We start from the raw sequence: 22,882 nt of genomic DNA, 5'->3' as shown, positions 1-22,882 counted from the left end.
CATCGGTACAGTTTCCCTTAATACTTCAGCATATTGTCTTTTTAGTTTTTAAACTAAAAACCGTATCACTTGCCCAAAAATCTGATATTGAAATAGCATCTGTCCATTCTTTGTAATAATGATAATAAATTACTTTATCCTTGGAGTATGAGGGGGGGAAAAAGGAATTAGACACAGAATACTAAGAACCCAGCAGCAAACTTTCCTTGCATTCTTCTTCAGTCTCCTTTTTCCTCTACCCTTTTCCCTATTTCTTCCACTCCCTCTATCACTAGGTGGAGAAAGAACATGAGAAACAAGAGTAAGAGAGGAAAACAGCTGAGAGGTTGGGCGCATGATAAGATTAACCATTCACTGATTCGCAATTCTGACCTAAAGCCTAGAATATACACGACTAGTTAGGAACTGGGGATATAGCCTAAGGCCTAGTCTTTGTTTCCAAGAAGTCTAGTGGAGGAGTCAGTTAAACAAGTGAGCAATTGCAACACAGAGGTCACTACTGTGATCAAGTTCCGTATACGGGGAGCACAAAGGGGGACATAAATCAGTCTCAGGGTATCAGGGAAGGACAGCTGGTAGTCAAGGAAAAAGAATCAAGATGTTTAACGACCTGAAATGAGAAATACAGTCTGGAGAACTGGAGTGCACAGGGAAGGTGGCAATACAGAAGGCTGTAATTATTCATGATCATATCGAGAAGCATTCTGATGGCCAAGGGGGAAGCAGGGCCTGACAGCAACAGGAGAACCATTACAAAATTTTATGCAGAGGAGTCACAATAATCTGATGTATGTCTTAGATCACTGTGGCTGCCATGTGGAAAACAGGCTAGAAGAATACAAGGCCGAATCAGAGAGACCAGGTAGGAATCTCTTGCCATAATCTAGAACGAGATAAAAGGTAGGGATAGAGACAGAAGGACTAACCGGAAACATCTTTATGTTCAGTGACTCACTGAATAAAGGGATGAAGAAGAATTTTATCTTTTTTTTTCTCTCACTGCCAATTCCCACTTCATTAAGAGCGGATCTGATCCTGGGCCGGTAAACTAAGAAAACTGAACTAGAGAGAGATCCAGACTGCAGGAGAGGTTGTAGAAGCAAAGGGGGGAACAAGAGAAAATTCCAGATGAGGATACAGGGGAAGAGAACAGCCCTGACTATGTTTACCATTTTGCATGATATTAGAAACGACTAGTATTCATGATGGTATATGGGAAAAAACTATTTATTTTTATTCTTGTATTTGCCCTAAAGTGATGAAAATGCATCACATCAAGTAAATTAATAAGCAAATCAGTAAAATATATCTTAATTCTCTACCTAGTGATTCAACTGGCAGCTAGTATTTTCATTAAGAACTGTTAAATGAGCCTGACAAAATGAGATCATATCCTCATATGATTTCTTGGTCTCAAAGATTTTAGTCTTTTTTGCATCATACACATTACTAATGAATTCATTTGCTTTATGAAAATAGAGAAATACAGATGTATACAAAAGTATGCGTTGTCTCTCTTCATCTTCTGTTCTCACATCCTTCATCAATACAACTACTTCAGGATATCCTTCCAGTCTCCTTTCTCTGCATTTACAGGGACATATGCACAAACAGCATACTTTTACTGCCAAAGTATGTGTAAAATTAGCTTTTAGTTACACAATCTATGAATATCTTATCCCTGTATAAATAATAAAACATTAAAGTTAGTCCTAAATTACCATACCCAATCCCAACCACTTCACATTGGTAATCACTTTTATCATTTTGGGATATGTCCTTCCAGATTTTTTTCCAGACTTTTCCATTTATATACATGTATATGTGTCCAGATATAGTATTTTTGTGAATACATTTTTCATAGTTGATACTATTTTAACACACTGCCTTTCAACTTTGCTTTTTCATGGAAAAAATGTTTCGGAGATCTTTCTGATCAGTAAACACTATCAAATTACTTTTGTGATATAATCATTGTAGGAATTTACCACGGTTTAACGTCTCCTCTACTAATGATATAAGTGGCGTCCAGTTTTTCACTATTACAAACAGGCTGCAATAAACATATTAGTACATGCTTCCTTGTGCACATGTACAAGTGTTGCTCTAGGGCAGATGTCAAGAAGGAGAATGCATAATAGGCACTTTTTTATTTTAAGAGATAATGGAAAATTTTCAAGAATTTCTAAAATATAATTCTGGTGCCTTGAAGAACAACACAAAATGAAAAAAGAAGATTCTTATTTACAGCTAAGTATTCTATTTTCAACCAGAGCTTTTCTAGTAGTACTGGAGGAGTTTAACAATCTGGCATCTTGAACACAAATCATCATTAATTTCCTCACCAGTTATTAACAATGCAATATCTTAATAGTCTTGGAAAAAACATGTATTCAATGTGATGGTAACTGTCAAAATTTTTAAAAAACATATATCCACAGCCCCAAGAATATATACCAACATTTTTCCAACAGATATGCTTGTATATGTGTGAGATAACATATGTTCAAAGGTATTCATCACAGATGCAAGTCAGTATATCCGGCTAAATCTCTAACTTAATTCAAAGTGATGATGAGTTAATGACCTTGGAAGGATATTCAACACAGGCCTTACTTTAAATAGTAAAGAAACTCAAAGTTCAGAAGTTATAAAAGGAAATATTGATAAATTTAACAATAAAGAACTCTACAAAGCAAACAAAAACTACACAAAGCAAGCAAATTGAAACACAAATGACAAACTGTAATCTAAAAGGATTGTAATCCATATCGCTACAAAGAGCTAACCTCCCATATATAAAGAACACCTAGAAATCAATTTTTTTTTTTTGCAGTACGTGGGCCTCTCACTGTTGTGGCCTCTCCCGTTGCGGAGCACAGGCCCCGGACGCGCAGGCTCAGCGGCCATGGCTCACGGGCCTAGCCGCTCCGCAGCATGTGGGATCTGCCCGGACCAGGGCACGAACCTGTGTCCCCTGCATCGTCAGGCGGACTCTCAACCACTGCGCCACCAGGGAAGCCCGAAATTAATAATTTTTAAAAAGACTAACCACTTAACAGAAAAATGAACATATTATAAGAAGACGCAGTTGACATAAAAATAAATACGAGTGACTCTTAAACATATAAAAAGAGGTTCAACTCACTCATAAGAGACATGCAAATAAAACTACTCCAAGATACCATTTTCCAATAGCAGACTGGCATAAGTTCAGAAATCTGGTAACATACTTGGCTGGTAAGGTTTGGGAAAATAAGCAATCATGCTGCTGGGGAGAATGTAAATTGTATAACCTACATGGGGAAAAACTGGCAATAATTACCAAAATCTAAAAGGTATATATACTCTTTAAACAAGTAACCCTACTCCTGCAAATTTATCCTATATTCTTGCATAGGTATGAAATAATATATATACAAAGTTATCTCATCTCAGAACTGTTGGTAAAAGACAAAGGTCAACAACAACACAAACATCCAAAAATAGGGGAGTAGTTAAATAAACTACATTACATCCATAAAACTGACTAGCACAGAACTGCAGAAACAAATGAGGAGATCTAGGGTTGTGTGGAGCTAAAGATGGGAGTGAGCATTGACTGCAGATGGGCAGGAGGTAACTTTCTAGGGGGGATAAAAATTTCCAAAACTGGATTGTGGTGACGAATGTGCAACCCTACACATTTATTTTAAAAACACTGGCTTTTATACTTATAATGGTTTAATTTTTTGCTGTCAAAAATTACACCTCAAAAAAGCTGTTAAAAGAACACACAAATGAGGGCACTCTCCACGCACTGGTAGAGAAACATTTCCCAGATGTGCTAAGTGACAAAACTGAAAAGTGCAAAATAGTATGTATGATTTAAAAACTGAAGGTAAAAAAGAGGAATAAGAAGGAAAATTTGTGTTTGCTTTTCTATGCATAAGTAACACAGGAATGATACACGAAAAACAGTGGTGGTTATCTGTGCAGAAAGAAGGAAATGCAACAAATGGAGGAAAAAGGTGGGATGAAAGGTTTTTTTACCTATATTACTTTATGTATTTTTTAAAACTCTTTTCAGCCATGTAAGTGTTTTAACCATTTGAAAAATTAAATTAAAAAACAGATATTTGGGGGCTTCCCTGATGGCACAGTGGTTAAGAATCCGCCTGCCAATGCAGGGGACATGGGTTCAAGCCCTGGTATGGGAAGATCCCACGTGCCGCAGAGCAACTATGCCCGTGCGCCACAACTACTGAGCCTGTGCTCTAGAGCCCGCGAGCCACAACTACTGAGCCCGTGTGCCACAACTACTGAAGCCCATGCACCTAGAGCCCGTGCTATGCAACAAAAGAGGCCACCGCAATGAGAAGCCCACACACCGCAACGAAGAGTAGCCCCCGCTCGCCGCAACTAGAGAAAGTCCACGCGCAGCAACAAAGACCCAACGTAGCCAAAAATAAATTTAAAAATTAAAAAAAAACCTATAAAAACAAACAAACAAAAAACAATCTTATTTCCTCGGTCTAAACACTGAAAAAAAACCTAGAAGCAATAACGAAACCAGTAGCAATTAATACCCCTAATACCCTGATTGTGATTTCTAAAAACCATTTCCCTCTTGAGGAAACCAGGGCCCCTTGAAGAAATATCTGATTCCAGGTCTGGGGCAAGAAATGTACAAGATGAACCTGAGATTTCTTGTGCCAGAAAGTAAGGAAGTTATCAAAAACTAAGGGGATCATATTCAAAAGAACACAGGAATCCATTTGAAGGGACTCCAAATGGCCAAAGATGAGGCACTTAAAATATCAAAAACAGCAACCACAATGGATTAAGACACAAAGAGTACATAAAAATCCATGATACTAAAAAACTAAAAGCAAAAACACTTCATTGGTCGTTTTAGGAGGTTCCTAGAGCACCAACCCATTACGTAATCTAAAAACCAGCAAAGTGAGGGGGAAAATAATCGATCATTTATCCTGCATGTCTGTATTGTAGAGTTACCAAATATAGAAGAATTTCAGCTAACAAATGTAGTAGGAGTGATATAATTATAAAACCAAAGCCTTTAGAATTACCGGCTTACAGGAAATTCAGGGGTTAAACAAAATCAAAAACATGCAATGAGCCAAACACAGAATGTGGGAAATTCTACAGGTTAAATGACATGGTTCCTTCATCAAATAAATAGCATGAAAAGGGAGGAGACTTTACAGAATAAAAGACTCAGCTTAAGAGACATATCCTTCAGTTGCAACATGAGGACTTTATTTGGATCCTGATGTAAATAATCCAATCAGTATTTTTGAGACAGAGAAATTTGAAAACTTCTAACTATAGGATAGCATTCGGGAATTGTTAATATTATTAGCTGAAACAATAGCATTGCGCTTATGTTTTAGATAAAGATATCAATGAAATGATACTTGGAATTTGCTTTAAAATGCTACATGGTGAGCAGGGAGGGGAGAGAAGGAGCAGCGAGTGACCCTGATAAAACAAGAATGGCAAAATGTAGACAACGGCTAAAGCTAGGTGATAAGCATGGGAAAACTAGCTGAACTTCATTTTAGTATGTTTTAAATTTCCATAATAAAGTTTTAAAGCTGTGTATCACCAGCATGTTTGTTACCCTCCAGTGTATTCATCTCTGACCATCTATTTTTATTACTTTGAGTCCCCAGATTTCAATATCATTGAATTTCCCCAAAATTAAAAAAACTTTGTTTCAATTAGTATGTTTATATTAATCTAAAGCCAATTACTACATCATATTAAACACATATATGAATTACTATCTGCATTATAAACAGTCACTGTGCCTATCCACTAGACTGGTTAAATATTTGTTTAGCAGATTGGTGCTTAGTAATATACTGCTTCACTTTATTTGAGATCTTCATTGTGCTTAATTAGGACCCTATATTTGTTTCATTAACAATCACAGCTAATATGCAATCAAGGCAATTTAAGTTATAACTGGAGGGACATGGAGATGGGGAACTAAACCACATTGTTAATGCTTGCCATAAAAGCCGGCTTCGATCCATACACAGAGGCGTTTCATTCATTAAAAACTGCAGTCTTATAAGTCTCTCACTGTACTTTCTAGAACCATCGTAAAGTCTGAACCTAATCCAAGCTCATATACGTAAGAAGCTTTTGGTGTTTTTCTAGGGGATAAACTGTGTTTTTAAAATTATCCAAAAGCTTAATATCCTAATTACAATAACAAATCCTGAGAGTTCAGCCTTGGTCAAAAAATTAACACCAGACACTAATACATCAAGGAGTTATTTTCTCATAGAAAAAAAAAAATAAAAAACGCTTCTTGCCTATCACTATTGAACCTTGCCATCTGAAGAGATCTGAATCCTGGCGCTGGCTCTGTGATATGATGGACAGGAACACTGGATTATGAGTCAAGAGATCCAAGCGAGGAGGCTGGCCCACACCAGTTTGAATTCATAGTTCTTATCCATGGGTGGTAGCTGCCTAAAGCATTAGTTTGCAAAGGATTCTAACGCTTCTTTTAGGAGCAGCAGAAGTCTTTAGAGTCCCTGACAGTCTTTTTAAATGTATGACGTATCCAGAATAAATATTATTCTCCCCATTTCCCATAACTGCCTAAGGCCCTGCAACTAGTTAAGGCAGAGCAGGATTTAAACCTAACAACTTCAATCCACTATTTCTCTACCATCAGGGTGATGAGGCAAGCAACAGCACATCCTGAAACACAGGCTCTTTTGCTACTAATACACCTGTGATGAAGTCTGACAATGAAGGGTGGTGCTTGAATTTATCACCTCCATTAAAATGAGGTACTGAGATCTAATTTTTAAAAAGTTAGATAATTTGAAGACAGTACCATATGCACTATCAAACTCAAATCATTCATATATCTATATTCTAAGAAACACTAGACAAAATATTTGATATATGTTAAACAGAAATTTGAGAGCATAAATTTACAACTCAGGCAGACAGAACTTTGTGAAACTTATTTTGTGTACTGATGCATGGATACAAATAAACAGTTGTCCAGCATTTACTGCCTGTCATTAGAGTGTTATGGGGGCACTGCTAGAAATATGTGTATAGTGATAGGACAAAGGAGAGAAGGGTTAGAATCAGAGTCAGAGGACCCTGTCATGCTACAAGAACCAAATGACTGGTTACAACTCAATCTTTAGACACATTCTAACTTAAACCATATTCAATCAGCAGTTATGTGTGCAAAGAAATACATGATAATGCAACGTAGAAAAAAACAAGTTTTTCCAACCACAGAACTGAGAAAATTTCAATCACTTACTTACTTGAAACAGGTCTGTAATAAAACAGAATTAGTGGATTTCTTTCCATCTATACTATCTACAAGGTAACGAGTGAATGATCACACGGAAATGTTTTGCTAAATTTATTCTAGAGCTACGTAACTCAAATTTTAACCTGGATATAGAAATAATAAAGAAGACATATCTACCCCTACCATTCGCTTCGGCAGGGTTTTCTAACAGCCATTTTCACTATCTACCACTTCACCCTGTGAATCTTGCCTCACAACACCACAGTTGTGAGAGTTGAAGGACTCACAAAGAAAAATTAGGAAATCACATTAAACACAGCAAGTCTCCAAGTTTAACTTCAAAAAGGAATACCAACTTGGCACATACAAAACAATCAATCATAAGCAATTGAGATTTAAAACTGCACTTACTCAAGGCCTCTCCATTAATTATTGTCATAGTAGTTCTTTGAAAACTCCTAGCAAGTGGAAAAGCCTACTGCTTAAAAAATGTGTTGTATCTTTGAGACTAAAACAGATTCCAACCATAAAACAAATTACAGTTAAGCACTGATCTATTTTTTTCAACACTATGCTATAAATTATCACTGTCCTCGACACGCAAAGGTCTGGAAAAGCTGAATACTAAAACAAAAACCTGCCTTTATAAGAGGCAAATGAAGAGTAAACAACAGTAATGAAGCCTCATTCTCTGGAAAGCGTTTGATTCACTGACATCTTGTTCTGCTTCCAGAGGCCAGGCTTAACTCCAGATATTCAGACTGGAGTTTACCAAGCCCACTCACTGGTTACCTTGGAGACTACCTATCCGCAAGCATCCACCTAACTCAGAAAGCATCAGTTAATATTTCTGAGTGTATTCTATGCATGGTCTGTCTGCATGGGCATATAATTGCCATTTTCATTAACTCCTTTGTAGTAAACAGTAATATTAATCTCATTTTACAGAAAAGCCTGAAAGGTTAAATAGATTTTGCTGAACTAAAGAGTCTGTGGTAGGCATAATAATGGCCTCCCCAAAGATATCTGTATCCTAATCCCCAGAATCTGTGAAATTGTTGTTAAACAGCAAGGGGGAATTAGGATTGTACACGGAATTAAGGTTACTAGTCAACTGACGTTGAAATGGGAAGATTATCCTGGATTATTTGGATGGGCCCAAAGAAATCACAAGGGTCCTAACATAAGTGAAAGAGGGAGGTAGAAGAGGTAGTGTCAAAGCCAGAGAGATCTGAAGATACTAAACTGCTGACTTTGAAGACGGAGGTAAGAACACAAGCAACGGAATGTGCACAGCCTCCGGAGGCTGGAAAAGGCAAGGAACAATCGCCCTTAGAGCCCACACAAGGAATTCAGTTCAGTGAGACCCACTGCAGACTTCTGATATCCAGAACTGTAAAATAAAAAGTTTGTGCTGTTTTAAGCCACTAAATATGTGGCAATTTGTTACAGCAGCAATATGAAACAAATAAAGCCTAAATCTGTCACCATTCTACAAGAATTTGTTTAACAGTTTTGTGAAGAACATAGGTAGTAAGCAGTAAAATTTAGCCATGATTTGCTTATAAAAACCTCTGTCCCATTCAATGCCTCAAAATTCAACTTGCATACTCTTACATAATAGTTTCTTGACTTCTAGAAAACAATTACACAGGAATTAACCCTGAATTTTAAAATATTCTTTTAAAATATGACAGCAATTTATGGAATAATAGAATCAAGTCCTAACAAGTAAATACAGAATGATTCACACAACTAAACTTATAACTTAAGGAATGCCACCAAGATTGTAGAAAGTTTTTTAGTCTAGATAACCTTCCATGTTGTTACATGGCGGAACAGTTGGGGTCTAAATCCACAGGTCCAAATATTCTTTGCAAGTCTCTTCTGGCTCTATGAGCCACAGTGTTTCAACTCAAAATTACTTGCGGAAATATACCCTGATGATTCATATTTCTCCTATTTAAAATATCTTCAAAGCCTTGTACTGTTTTCCTCTAATTTACGATACTAATTTTCAAGCCAGTATAGGCTCTCCCAGGAAAACTAAGTCCACTGCGGTTCATTTTAATATATTTTCATATAATTTTCTCTGTTTAATAAGAGAATAGTACAGATTTCCCTAAAATATTTAATACTATAATGCAAATAAATTCTAGCTTTAAAACTGTTGCTTTCAATAAAAGTAGGTAAAAGGTTTCTAAACTAACTATTCCATAAAGCCATCAAAAGGTCACTAAATGGCAACACCTTTATTACTCTCTTATAACTAGCAGAGGCAGCATGGTTCAGTTTACTAACAGGAGAACAGATTCTGCCATCAGTTTAATGTGTGCCTGTGGGCAAATCACTCAACATCTTTGCATCTGCTTCTTCAACCATAAAAGAGGAAAAATGCTGCTGACCTGCCTCAAAGGGATGTTATAAGAAATAACTAATGATTATGAAACTTTACAAACATAATGTGCCATTTAAAAACCTAACTGTAGTGTTACAAAATCCTTTACAAACCACATATTCTGACTAAACATCTGTTGGGGTCTTTGCCTACAGTGGTCTGTCCCAAATTAAACTTTCTAATAAGAGCCCAAGAACAACATTAGCTTCTTTAGAAGCAGCCACATAGCACGGGATGTTCCCTCACTACCTCTCACAGCTTACCTTTTAAAAGCAATCTCAGGACTTCCCTGGTGGCGCAGTGGTTAAGAATCCACCTGCCAATGCAGGGGACACGGGTTCAAGCCCTGGTTCGGGAAGATCCCACATGCCGCGGAGCAACTACGGCCGTGCACCACAACTACCGAGCCTGCACTCTAGAGCCCACGAGCCACAACTACTGAGCCTGCACTCTAGAGTCCGTGTGCCACAACTACTGAAGGCCATGTGCCTAGAGTCCGTGCTCTGCAACAGAAGAAGCCACCGCAATGAGAAGCCCGCGCACCGCAACGAAGAGTAGCTCCCACGCACCACCAACTAGAGAAAGCCCATGCGCAGCAACAAAGACCCAATGCAGCCATAAATAAAAAATAAATAAACATTTTAAAAAAGCAATCTCATGCAATCAGATTTCATTAATAGTAGCTGTAATAATAATCTATAGGGTTATGAGAGACTATCATAAATGTTACAGATGACTGGGACTATTCACCACCTAGTATACTAGATATTCAAATATATTAATAATACTTACTGAATATCTACTGAATGCTGAACACTGCTAAGAGAGCCCTATACATATCTGTCATAACGTAAAGCTAAAGAAACACAGTGGTGACCTAAATAAATCATTTGGTGGTAGAGAAAATAGCACACTGAATGCAAATAAAACCTTGCTGAAGGCAGCAAAAAAGAATGACACAGATCTGTTATATACTGATATAAAAAGATGTAAAAACAGCCACAGAACAATATGCATAGTATAAGCCCATTTTTGTAAAACCAAGCATATCAAAAAATACTCAGATGTCTATTTATATGTGCAAGGAAAAACGTATGGAAGAATACACCCCAAACTTTTAAATCAAATTGCCAACAGGAAGTGAGACTGGGGAAGGTAATGACTTTTACTATTCACTGTATATATTACATTTCTGTAATTTTCAATATATACATCAAACTGTATTGCTTTTATAATTAAAAAAAGAAAACTTCTTTAATTTTGCTAGGAATAGAACTAGTTTAGAAAAGTATTTCTCCAAGTTGGGGCAAAGCAAAATTAGGTGACTTACTAAGTTTCAAGAGCGCTCCGACACTGAACCACTTTTTTTAAAAAAATCACTGAACGTGGGACTTCCCTGGTGGTCCAGTGGCTAGGACTCCACGCCTCCACTGCAGGGGGCCCGGGTTCGATCCGTGGTCGGGGAACTAAGATCCCACAGCCCGGGGTGCGGCCAAAAAAGAAAAATCAGTGAACCACTTTCAACAAGAATATTCAGATAAAAAATTGAAATGGGACCTCGGATGAGCTATACTTACCAAGATAAAACTGAAAATATAAAAAGCTAAATGTTTTAAAAACTCCCAAATAGGTGTCAGCCAAGCTGCCTCATTTAAACTTTGACAGCGACAGTAGCTGTCTGTCGTCAAGCCTGTTCGGTTTTCCTTTTACTCTCTCGAGTAGAGACGCAGGCTTGGCAGGGGCCCCAGCACGCGTTCACCCCATCCCCACAGGCTCGCCACGCTACAGCAGCTTCAGGTGACTAACTGCCACATCACGACAGTGATCTGACCCTGAGAAGAAAAAAAATGTCCCCACATAAGCAAGTCTGGAGGTGGATGGCCACTTAGAAGGTGAAGATCTCCTGTGGCTCACTTAATGCAATAACCACCCTCTAGGCTTGGAAGTAAAATTTACTTTTCCCTTGAAAGAATCCCATCTGGGCAAGCCAGCAGCAAATGAGAAGAGAGAACAAGTATTGTATTTACTAAGAGAAGCTTCTGCATCAGGAAGTGCTAGAATAAGTAAAGGTTTGAAATGGGAGCAAAGAGTTCTTAGAATAAAGAAATCTGGTTTTCACCTTCCACTGAACACTGTTTTTAAGGATTTCATAAAGACAGCAATAACAGCCTTTAATCTCAATCGCAAAATTGTAACTTCTTCCCTCAACTTCCAAATCAACCTTTAAGAGACTAGAGTCACTGCACCACCCCAAAAGTCTACTTAAATTCACAAGAGTTTACACATTCTTTCCATGAACTAATAATAATAGCTACAATTTTACATAATAAGTAATAACTTATCATGGAGTAGGTCTTGTTGTTACACTTAAGTCATCCCAACAGCCCCGTGAGGTTAAGTGCTACCACCATTCCTCTTCTTAGACAAGGACACCAGCCTTCCTAGAGAGTTTAAGAAAACTGCTCACAACTTGGTAGCACAAGAGTCCCAATTCAATCCCAAGCAGTCTTGATGAAAGAATCCTCACTCTATCCATTTAAAACAGAAATGACAGGCTTTTACCAGAATAATGAAGCTACCATGTACTGACTGCTCAGAAAAATGCCGAGCACAGCATATGTCAAATGTAATTTCATTTAGTACTTACACAGCCCTGTGATGTAACTATTATTACCCCACTTTGCAAAAAATGAAACTGATGTTTACTTTCAATTCAAAAATAAATAACTTTACCTAAACTTCATCAGCCAAGTAAAGAACACAGAAAGACAGGAGTGGCGACAAGACCTCTCTCTTTCCCAGCCATGTGCTCTTAATCACTAAGCTACACTATTTACTGAGTACTTTAACTAAACAAAGTGTTTTTTATAGCCATTTTTAAGTATAACTTTGACTATCAGTATGAGTTTTTTCTTTAAGTACCATTTGGTCAAAGGTTTGGCAGTTTATTATCTTCATTTCTGCTATTAAAGAAAATGATAAAAAATTAGTGTGACTTAAAATGAAACTTATTAAACAGTTATCAATGACTATACTCTCATAAGCAATTACGCCCTTCAAGATTATCAAATTAGGAGACAGCAGTCTGTTACTTGCCAAAACCTTGACATAGGACTTTAGATATCCTAGAGTTAAGTCACACTGCCAAAAATTCATCTATTAGAAAAAAATGGCTTAAATAAGGAAAGTCTAGGTAAAGTATCCATCCCATTGTCCCATATGGACTATAATCTGACACATTTGAATAGTAAAAGACTACGTACGGAATTATTATTCTCTTAATAGCTAAATTTATAACTTAAAGGTGATACATTACTTTCTGTAAAGATTTTCTTCCTTCAAATCATAATAATGGCCCACAGAATCGGGCTCTCTACCACCTGACTGCCAGCACCAATGTTAAGCTGGGAAGACACACCAGGCAGAGAAAGTAGAATTGTATACTTATCTCCAACTGTCCTAAAGCTCAGTACATCTAGTTATTCACAGTTGGATATTATCCTCAGAGTAAGACAAGTGTTGTTTTAAAACCTGCTTTTCTGCAGCTTTTATTTTGTCCCTTTAGTCCTATTAACCAGCCTAAAACATGACTGTTAGTATACAAGGTGAACATGAAGTTTGGTTTCTCTGTCTTTGTAAACTGACCCTAGCAGATCTTTTTATCTTCTGGTAAACTGTTTACATACTTTTTTAAACTCATTTTTCCTCCCCAAACTTGAACGTTGTCTCCAATCTTAGTATGAAAATTATCAGATTTCTAGAAACACATTATCTTCCATGGAAAACTCGAATGTCAAGATTTCCTGCACTCCTAAAAGAAGAGAAATGTAATAATTTTTATAACAAAAGCTCTTTCTTAAAATTAAGTTAAACATACTGATTAGTAGTTTAAGAGATAACAAATATACCGTCTTATTTTGATGTAAAGTAAATAAATGAAAAAGTTCAATCATCTTGGGAACAAAAGCTCATTATTTATAGCTCATGTTTCATTCAATGTCCACTGGTTTAAAGAAGGCCCAACTAAAAGAAATAGTGACACGTTTGTTTTTTTAATATTTTGTCTTTTATATTCAAATTAAGTTACAAGCTAAAAGTGATGCTTTGCACTTAGGTAATCAACACAAATTTTAAATAATTCTACTTTCAGTATATGCCTTATCAAAATCCACGCCTTCTAGAATCTGCAACATTTAAATATCAAAAAGATTTTGATCCTTTTTGACCCACAGATGACTGTGGGTGTCATCTTACACAGAATACTAGTGCATGCGTCTCATGAATGTAGAAACATCCTTGTTCTGTGGCACCAAAATGAAGGCGGCAGCAGCAGTCCTGTTTTTAAACAATTCAACAAGAATGAAAGGCTCCAACGCTTCTAAACGTCTGTTACTAAAAAGCTAACCCAGCTGACTCCTGAACAACACCGGGGTTAGGGGCGCAGCTGAAAATCCCACTATAACTTTACAGCTGGCCTTCCGTATCTACAGTTCCATATTCTCGGATTCAGCCAGCCACACACTGTGTAGTATGACTGTAGTATTCACTGCAAAGAATTCTCGTCTAAGTGGACCCAAGCAGTTGAAACCCATGCTCTTCAAGGGTCCACTGTATAGCATACCTACATTTTGTTTACAGCCACATTTCACAGAGCAATATACCAGTCAGCATACTTCACAAATATAAAATATATCTTATAAATTTATTAAATATAAATGTTTACTTCCGAAAATTATGCAGCCCTAACTTCATCATAAAATCCCAATTTTCCAGTTATTCAGCCAAAACATCTTGGTAACCTCCTTGCCTTTCCTCTGCATTCAATCTGACAAGAACTCCTTTTGGCTCTACCCTCAAACCACATCTAGAATCTGACCATTCCGCACCTCCCTCGCGGTGGCAGCCAGCCACCATCCCTTATAACTACACCTTCTTAACTGGTCAGGTTCTATCCTGTAGATTTGCCCACAGCCTGTTTGTAACACAGCTGTCAGTGATCCTTTAAAAATATAATGAAAATCTGCCACTCTGTAATGAGACTGCATCACTCCTCTGTTCCAAACCCACAACTGCTCCCCATTTCTATCAGAGTGAAAGCCAAAATTCTCACAAAAGCCTGCAAGGTCCCAGGTGATGTGATCTGATCTGCTCCACCCCCAGCCTGCATCCCCCTTACCTGTCTGACCCCATCCACTCCCGATCTCTTCCTTCCTTCCTTCCTTCCTCCACTCCAGCCACCCTGGCCTCTGTGCACTTCACTGAACATGTCCAGATGCCTTTGAAGCCACATGACTCGCTCCGTTACATCCTTCTGTCACGCATTTGCATAAATGTCTTCTCAATGAGTCCTACGTGACCACCTCACTTAGTGCTACAACCTGCCCACTCCACAGTCCCAATCCTCCTTACTGAGCTCCCCGCTTACTGCCCTACTGCTGACCACCTAACAGGTGAGATAATCTACTTACTATGTTTATTCTGATTTGTCTGCCCACCTCTCCACCTTAAAAGGTAACATCCGCAGGGCCAGGACTTTCTACCCGTCCCATTCCCTGATATATCCTAAATGGCTAGATCGGAGACTCGCACGTAGCGCTCAGTAAATGCTGAACTAATTTTTTCTTTTGCCACACTGAGAAGCAGTGGGGATGAACCCATGCCCCTGGCAGTGGAAGTGCGGAGTCTTAAACACTGGACCGCCAGGGAAGCCTCAAGTGAATTTTTTAAACGACCAACTTCTTGGTGGCCATTTGCCACAGCAACACAAAACATCTGAAGTCCAACACTCAGCTCTCAACAGGGTTACCACAGGTAGTATCACCACCCCGAAAACTGAAAATACATGTCCACACAAAAGCTTGTAAATAATGTTCACAGCAGCACTATTCATAATAGGCAAAAAGTAGAAATAATCCACATGTCCAACAACTAATAAACAGATTAACAAAATGTGGTACATCCAGAAAATGGAATATTATTCATCAATAAAAAGGAATGAAATACTGACATATGCTACAAAAATGAATGAACCTTAAAAATATTATGCTAAGTGAAAGAAGTCAGACACAAAAGGAATACTGTACGATTCCGCTGCTAGGAAATGTCCAGAATAGGCAAATTCTTGGAGACAGAAAGTGGATTAGTGATCACCAGGGGAGGGGTAAAGGGAAGAGAGAACTCTTCGGGGGAAGGTGAGATACACGATCTTGTGAGAAGACTAAGAAATACTGAACTGCATACTTGAAACGTTGAATTTTACCTCATTTCCTAAAATTCAAAACAAAAACAAAAACAAAGGACTGCTCAGCTCAGTGTTCACTGCTCACCAGTAAGGGAAGGCTAAGAGTTGGGAACAGCTTCTTGGCTACACTCAGTTCCAAGAATCCCATCCACCAACTAATCACAGCAAAAAGATTTTTATTTAAAGGGGCCAGGGATGGGAAGGTTAGTCATCTGTAAGCAGCAGCAAGCAGAACCTTTCCCTCGCACCCAATCCATCAGAATTCTATGTCCCCACGCTCAATACAACCGTCTCCCACACCTGGTCCCCCACCATCTCTCTCACCAGAACTGACGCGCAACTCATCTCCTGCTTCTGCTCTTGCTGCCTACACTCTATTCTCTACACAACCACTTCACTCTCTTGCTCCAGACTCTGCAGTGACTTCCTAGCACACTCAGGTTTTACTCTAGGTCCTTGCTGTGGCCTACATTGTTCCGGCCCTTGTGACCTCTCAAGCCTCATCTCCTCCCACTCCAGCCCTAAAGGCCACCTTCCTGTTCCTTAAACATCTCAGGGTCAAACAATCTAATCTAAAGCAACACTCTCGGTCACTCTACCCTCTTATCCTGATTCTGCTTCACTTCCCTTCATACCACTTATCACTTCTTTTTTTCTGGTTTGGTGTCTGTCTACCCTAATACAGTCGACCCTTGAACAATGTAAGAGTTAGGGGCGCCACCACCCCCACGCAGTGGAAACTCCATGTATAACTTTTGACTTCCCCCAAACTGAACTATTACTAATCCAATGTTAACCAAAGCCTTACCAGTAACATAAAAAGTCGATTAACACATATTTTGAGTGTTATATGTATTTTACAGTAAAGCTAGGGAAAAGAAAATATTAAGATCATAAGAAGGAGAAAATACATTTACACTGCATATTTGTATTTATCAAAAATCCACATATAAGTGCAGTTCTAGGGTCAACTGTAGACAGTAAATCCACAAGAATTCTTATTTTGTTTACTGCTGTATCCTCAATACTTACAACCATGTCTGGTACAAAGAAGGCATGCAATATCTCTTCAGAGACTGAATTTACAAGCTAAGTTAGCAAAAACACACTCTTCAGTGTAATATGTACTTGTCCAGCATACTTTTTAAAATTACAATAAGCAAAGGATTAGAAATTTGGACAGAAAACAAGTTGGTATTTTATAAAATTACCTGTTCATCAAAAAGACCACAAATTTATAGCACAAAATACATTTGCCATATTATGGGTCTAAATCCCTTGAAATATTATGACTATTAACTACAGGTTAACATTCACACTGGATTAAGCAAGTCTCTGCTTTCTCTTCACTCGACCTGCTCTTACCCTTACATCTTAATTAGTAAGTCCACCTGGATGTGGACCTCCTACAGGTCCCTTAAATACTCAGAACCTTATTCATGTTTACTCCAGTGACAGCATGACTCAAATGACGATAACATCTATCTCATGCCCCAAGAGAGAAACCTCGATCTTCTCCCACCCCAGGGTGAGTTATTAGCCCTGAATTCTCTGTCCTAGGTATTTCAGATCTATTCCCTCTGTTCCACTCCCACCACATTAGTTCAGGTCCTTATTCACTTCTCACTTTGACTTATCACCTGGAATCTCCAGACTTTCCATTCAGATCTCCCTTCTGACGTATTCACTACAATACCACCAAAGTGATCTCTCTACAGTACAAACCAGTGTCTTTACCTTCAGCGGTTCCATGTAGCTTTCGAGAAAATTTTCAACTCCCTACCTTAACTTCATCTCCCATCACTGCCCTCCTATTCCCACCCCAAACACATCATGCTTTAAGTTAATCCAGCCATAGTGAACTACTTACAGTTTCCAGATACCTCATCTTGTTCTTTCCTTTACTTTCCAATATGTTGTTCCCTATCTGAAACACTGTCTTCTACTCTTCTTGCCTAGCAAAAGCTTTAACCCTCAGCTTAGATGCCAGTTCCACCAGAGAACTTTCAATGGCTCTCTGCTTTAAGTGTCCTCTTATGCCCTCCCATTGCACTTATCACAAATACTGTATATTGCAAAAAATACTCTTATAATTCAATATGCACTGTTTGCTTTATTTTTCTGCGTCTTCAACTAAATTGTGAGCTCCTTGACAGCAGGTCTGAGAGCGTATTTACCTTCATGCCACACTGCCTGACACATGGAAGGGGATGTTGTTAAATGAATGATTTATAAAAGGGGGAGGGAGAAATGAAGGGAGATGGGGAGAGGGAGGGAGGAAAGAATAAGGAGGAAGAGAGGAAGGAAAGGTAGAAGAGAAAGAGAGAGGGAGGGAGGGATCCAGAGAGAGGAAAGGGAAAAGGAAGGGGGGGGAGGAAGGGGAAAGGGACTGAGAATACTCACACAGCAAAAGACATTAAAAAAGGCACTTGTAATCAATCCATTATTTTTATGTGGTCTCAGGCAGTGATTACTGAGGAGAATGGTACATCTAAAAAAGCCCATCTCCCCAGATCCTAAGTACAACCACCTAAATCACTTATCCCCTAAAGATTCTGAAATGTCTACTCTATCCAGTCCATTTCCACTTCAAAATTTCCTGCAGTGTAATGAGAAATGTTAATAACCTGCACAATAGAAAAGCAAAAAAAAAAAGTTTTAGAAAAAAGTAGGAAATGTATCTGACATAATTAAGTCTTAGAATTATTTATAAACTTCAATAATCTATTATTTCCTGATAATGTGCTATCAGTGACATTGAAAGGTTTACCAAAAAGATGAAAAATAAACTAAACATAACACCAACATCATAATCTATGTTAAAGCACAAAATTGCTTTTACATTACAGTCATATGTCTCAAAAACACACTGGGCAAAAATACCATGAGATACACTATATTCGTCAGTAAAGAGGCCTTTATTTATTTATTTATTTATTTAAATAAATTCTAACAGGAAAATTGCTTCTAAAACATATAGCACTTAAAATGCTACATATATTTTTCCTTGTTTTGGGACTTTAAAGGAACAACCAAAAAAGTATACTCCTACACACTTTGAATTGCCTCAATACACTATCACTTAATGAAATTTAATTCTGTGACTAGTAGGACACATACTACAAACTTAAAAGCTTGCTACACAATACAAATCTGTTTGATAAGATCTGATAATTGGCATAAATCCTTCTACAGCTCAGTTGTCATTACAATATAGAAACTGGGAACACACAAACAAGAAAATCTAAGCCTAATATAATCAATACTACATACTTTTTGAATTGCAATTTTGTTAAAGCAAAATACCAATCATGGGCAGCCTCTCAACTTTCACAACATAAAAAATTAAGTTGAAAGAAATAAGCTACATTTTTAGGACTTCTGATTACTAGCAGATTCCCAAAGAGAGGACTTACTATACTGACAATAACAGCAGTTCTTCTTTCATAAAATTAGAGGATTACTTTAACAATTCTTTCCTTTTAACATTACTAGTAACTTTTTTTATAAGCCAGTAATAATGGAAATGCTGAGCCCTTAACATGAGTAGTTCTAAACTGATACCAAAATATTTGCATTTGCCTAATACCGTAAAACTTTCAGGGCTGAAGCTTCCAACGTACTTTCATTTTTTTAAACAGATAAGTTGAAGGGGAAAAAAAAAAAAAGGAAATGAAAGGAAGAAAGAAAAGGTAAGAAAATCTAAAATCTAAAAGACCTTCAACTTACTACATTTCTTTTAACCAAACATTAACAGAGTGCTCGAGATGTGCCAGGCACTACACTGGAAACTGTGACAGATTACAACATTTATTCCAAACTAAATCCCGTATTAATCAGCTTCTGAACTTATTATATATTATTCAACCCAACACTTTTCTTAAGAAATTGTTGTCCAACACCAAAGAAGATATATAGTTTTCCCTGATAAATTTACTTGTCACTGATTCATACAGGTCACAGAAGGTGTAGCTAGCATCTGTGATTAACAAAAGGGATTCATTTCTGAAACATCACTGTTTTTTTCATTTACATGAAGGCGAAATAGTAATTCAGCAGATATAAACTGTTTCAGGTAGGAGTTTACAGCACCCCAAACTCAAGAATAAAAAAACATAAAAAAGAAAAACAAAAAACTGGATGAAATTTAATTACTTTGTATAATGATAAATATTTAAGTGGCCACAGCTTTCACTTTCCACCATAAACATAAGTATTGCAAATCTTAATCTGAATGCAGTACTATGAAAGCGGTCCTGATTCTGAAGAGAAATAAATTTTTTTAAAAAAATTCAAAGGAACTATCAAAAGTAGATGACACCCACATTTTAACATACTAACTGATGTGTTTCTATCCTTGTGAAAACCCTGTACTTTCAAGCACTTGTGAATTTGTAATGGATGAAAAATATCTGCTAGTCTCTAAGTTCCACCAGTTGAATCTAGACATTTCAGATATCTAAGGCTTTTCATCCTCAAGTGCGTTAAAAAATACGACAGCATTCAATTACATATTCTCTAAAGTGAAAAAAAAAAACCTGTCCTTTTATGACTGTAATTTCTTCCACCATTTAAGTAAACTGTACTTTTTAGACAACATCCTACATTCAGTTAACATGTTTACGTTTAAGAGGAACCTGACCATCGGTTTTCCACATCGGTTTTATCACAATGCAATAGAGCATCTGATAATTTAGAGACCAAATGGATCAGTAGAGAAAAACACCATATAACCCTAAATCCCTGGAAATACAAGGAACAACTGCTATCTCTGAGTTGTCTAAAGATCACCAACATTTTCCTGAAAAATCTTTCGATTAAGATTATATTTGATTTCGCTAATCTAATAGGTCTTCTACTAAAAATTCACAGTACTGTTCACACAATAAATGAGATGTTCTTTCATCGGCGTAACCGATAGAACCACAGTACGGTTCAGTTTCTAGAGTCAGATTACTTGACCTGCTTTTAAAACACTTAAATTCACGCAGTTATTCCTATCATTCATTCCCGGCAAAAAGAGGTTCTATACGAGGGAAAAAACATCATCCTCAGCGAGATATCCTATAACCGGCTCCAAGTCCACAGCAAAGCCCACCGAGATCCACGGCAGCTGACCCCCGTCGTCCCCGGGGACGAGCTCGGGCCCCAAGCCACCTCACACACCTTCCTCGGCAAAACTCGGGGTCGCTCACACGACCTCGATCAAACCCCCCCACTTCCTGGATCCTCTAGCCCCCGAGGCTGGCTTTCTGGAGGCGATCTTACCTTCATGATGATCCTGGGGCCGCGATCCCCTCGAAAACACCAGATTCACCTGCACCTGGAGGCGAAACAAAAGACACCCCGTCAACACCACGGGCACCCCTCTGCACCGGCGGAGGCGGAGGGAACCGTGCGAAGCCTGCACCCCGACAAGGAGCCGAAGGAGGCGTCAGTCCCCGAACCACCAAACGCCGAGCCGGGGCCCCCTCTGGCCCCGCCATCCCCGCAAACCCGACCACCTACACAGCTCGACAGCTTCCCGTCCCCATTGTCGGGACCCGACGGAGTTTCCCGTCTCCGACAATGACGCCATTTCTGTCAGAGAAGAAACTCACTACAAGCCCGGGGGCCGGCGCGGGGTCGACCGCCCTCCTGCCCGCAGGCCTGCGCGCCGGCCCGGCCGCTCCCCCTCGGAAGAGCTGCGCACCCCGCGTCCGAGCGGGCGCGGGCCGGGCCTCGGGGAGCACGGCGGGGGCGGCGGACCCGCCGGAGGGCCGCGGGCTACACCAACCCGCCGCAGAGGCTCAGCCCACGTCCCGCTCCGGGGCGGACACCCGACAAGTGCGAGCGGGATCCACGTCTGCCGGCCGCGGGGACGGCGAGAGCGCCGAGGGGCCGGGCGGCGGCAGAGCCCCCCCACCGGTCGGGGCCCCCCACCGCGGCCGAGGGGCACTAAAGCGCCGAGTGTGCGGCCGCCAGGGTGGGGGGCGACTCGGACTCGGCAACTGTGGGGGGGAGGGGGCGGCGCGAGTTCCTCGGAGGCCGAGGCCCCGAATTGGGGCGCCGGGGGACACCATCCCAGCGATCTTCCCCGGCTCCCTGGCCGGGCCCAGTGACTCCCCTGAAGACCCCCTTACGAGACCGCGAAAGCCCCAGAAAATGCCCCTACCTTCCTGGGAGGCAAGCTCCGACCCTGGCACGTCCAGAGTCCCCTCCCCTGCTCCCCCCCAAAATCAGCAGGCCCGGGGGAGAGATGGGGGAAGAAGGGCGGCGGGTCCAGCGGTGGCTGAGGCTAAAGCTCCGGCTCCTCCTCCTCCCGCGGCGGCGACTGGTACCTTTGTTTGGCGGCCGCTCGGGCTCCCTCGCTGGGGGGAGGGGGGACGACGAAAAATCCCTCCTGGACTGGAGGTCCGAGCCCCCAGTCGCGCTGCCCTGCAGAGGACGGCGGCGACAGACCCTCTGCGACTCCCTCCGGGCAAAGGTCCAGGCGGTGGCCGTGGCGGCTGCAAGCTTAAGCGCAAGAGTCTCCCTCCGCTCCGGCGCCTAAGCTCCTCACTCCGGACTCGACTGACGGGCAAACATCGCTTCCCCCCCACCCCAAGTGCCCCCCCTTCCCTCCTTTCTCCCCTCCCCTAGACTTTTTTTCCCCTCCCCTACCTCTTTCCCGGATGGCCTCTTAGGCGACCTCGGATTGGTTAGACTTCTTTAGAATCCGCCCATACTCTGTTCCTATTGGTCCCCGCGATACAAACAACGACGCCATTTTCCCACCAGTTCTATGGAAACAGAAAGTTACGCCTCATAGCTCCCCGGGAAATGTAGTCCAGCCTCTGGGGCCAATGCGCGACGCCTTGCCCCTGAGAACTGCAAGACCCGCAACGCCCCGCGCCTACGTGAGACAGGGAAGGGGGGGGAGGGAAAGGGGGCGGGGCGACAAAGCAAAGGGGAGGCGGCA

At 40.0% G+C, this 22,882-nt stretch overlaps 1 protein-coding gene across 4 annotated transcripts in view; it reads right to left on the bottom strand.

Moving 5' to 3' along the window:
• The window catches only part of ARID4B (AT-rich interaction domain 4B), a 126,310-nt gene extending 103,800 nt beyond the window's left edge, over positions 1-22,510 (bottom strand). For 3 of the 4 annotated variants that reach the window (XM_082854964.1, XM_082854966.1, XM_082854967.1), the window contains exons 1-2: positions 22,263-22,510; positions 21,211-21,265 (exon numbers count right to left, since the gene is read on the bottom strand). In XM_082854964.1, coding sequence (XP_082711090.1) covers positions 21,211-21,216 — 6 coding nt within the window. In that variant the 5' untranslated portion in view covers positions 21,217-21,265; positions 22,263-22,510. Of the gene's footprint in view, positions 1-21,210; positions 21,266-22,096; positions 22,172-22,262 lie in introns of those variants that run through there. The other variant, XM_082854965.1, reaches the window with a different exon arrangement.
• Positions 22,511-22,882: the final 372 nt, after the last annotated feature.

This window comes from Leucopleurus acutus (genome assembly GCF_964270905.1).
Source record: "Leucopleurus acutus genome assembly, chromosome: 14".
Taxonomy (NCBI): Eukaryota; Metazoa; Chordata; class Mammalia; order Artiodactyla; family Delphinidae; genus Leucopleurus; species Leucopleurus acutus.
Note: the sequence above shows the minus strand (reverse complement) of the source record. Positions and strands in the feature narration are given on the sequence as shown.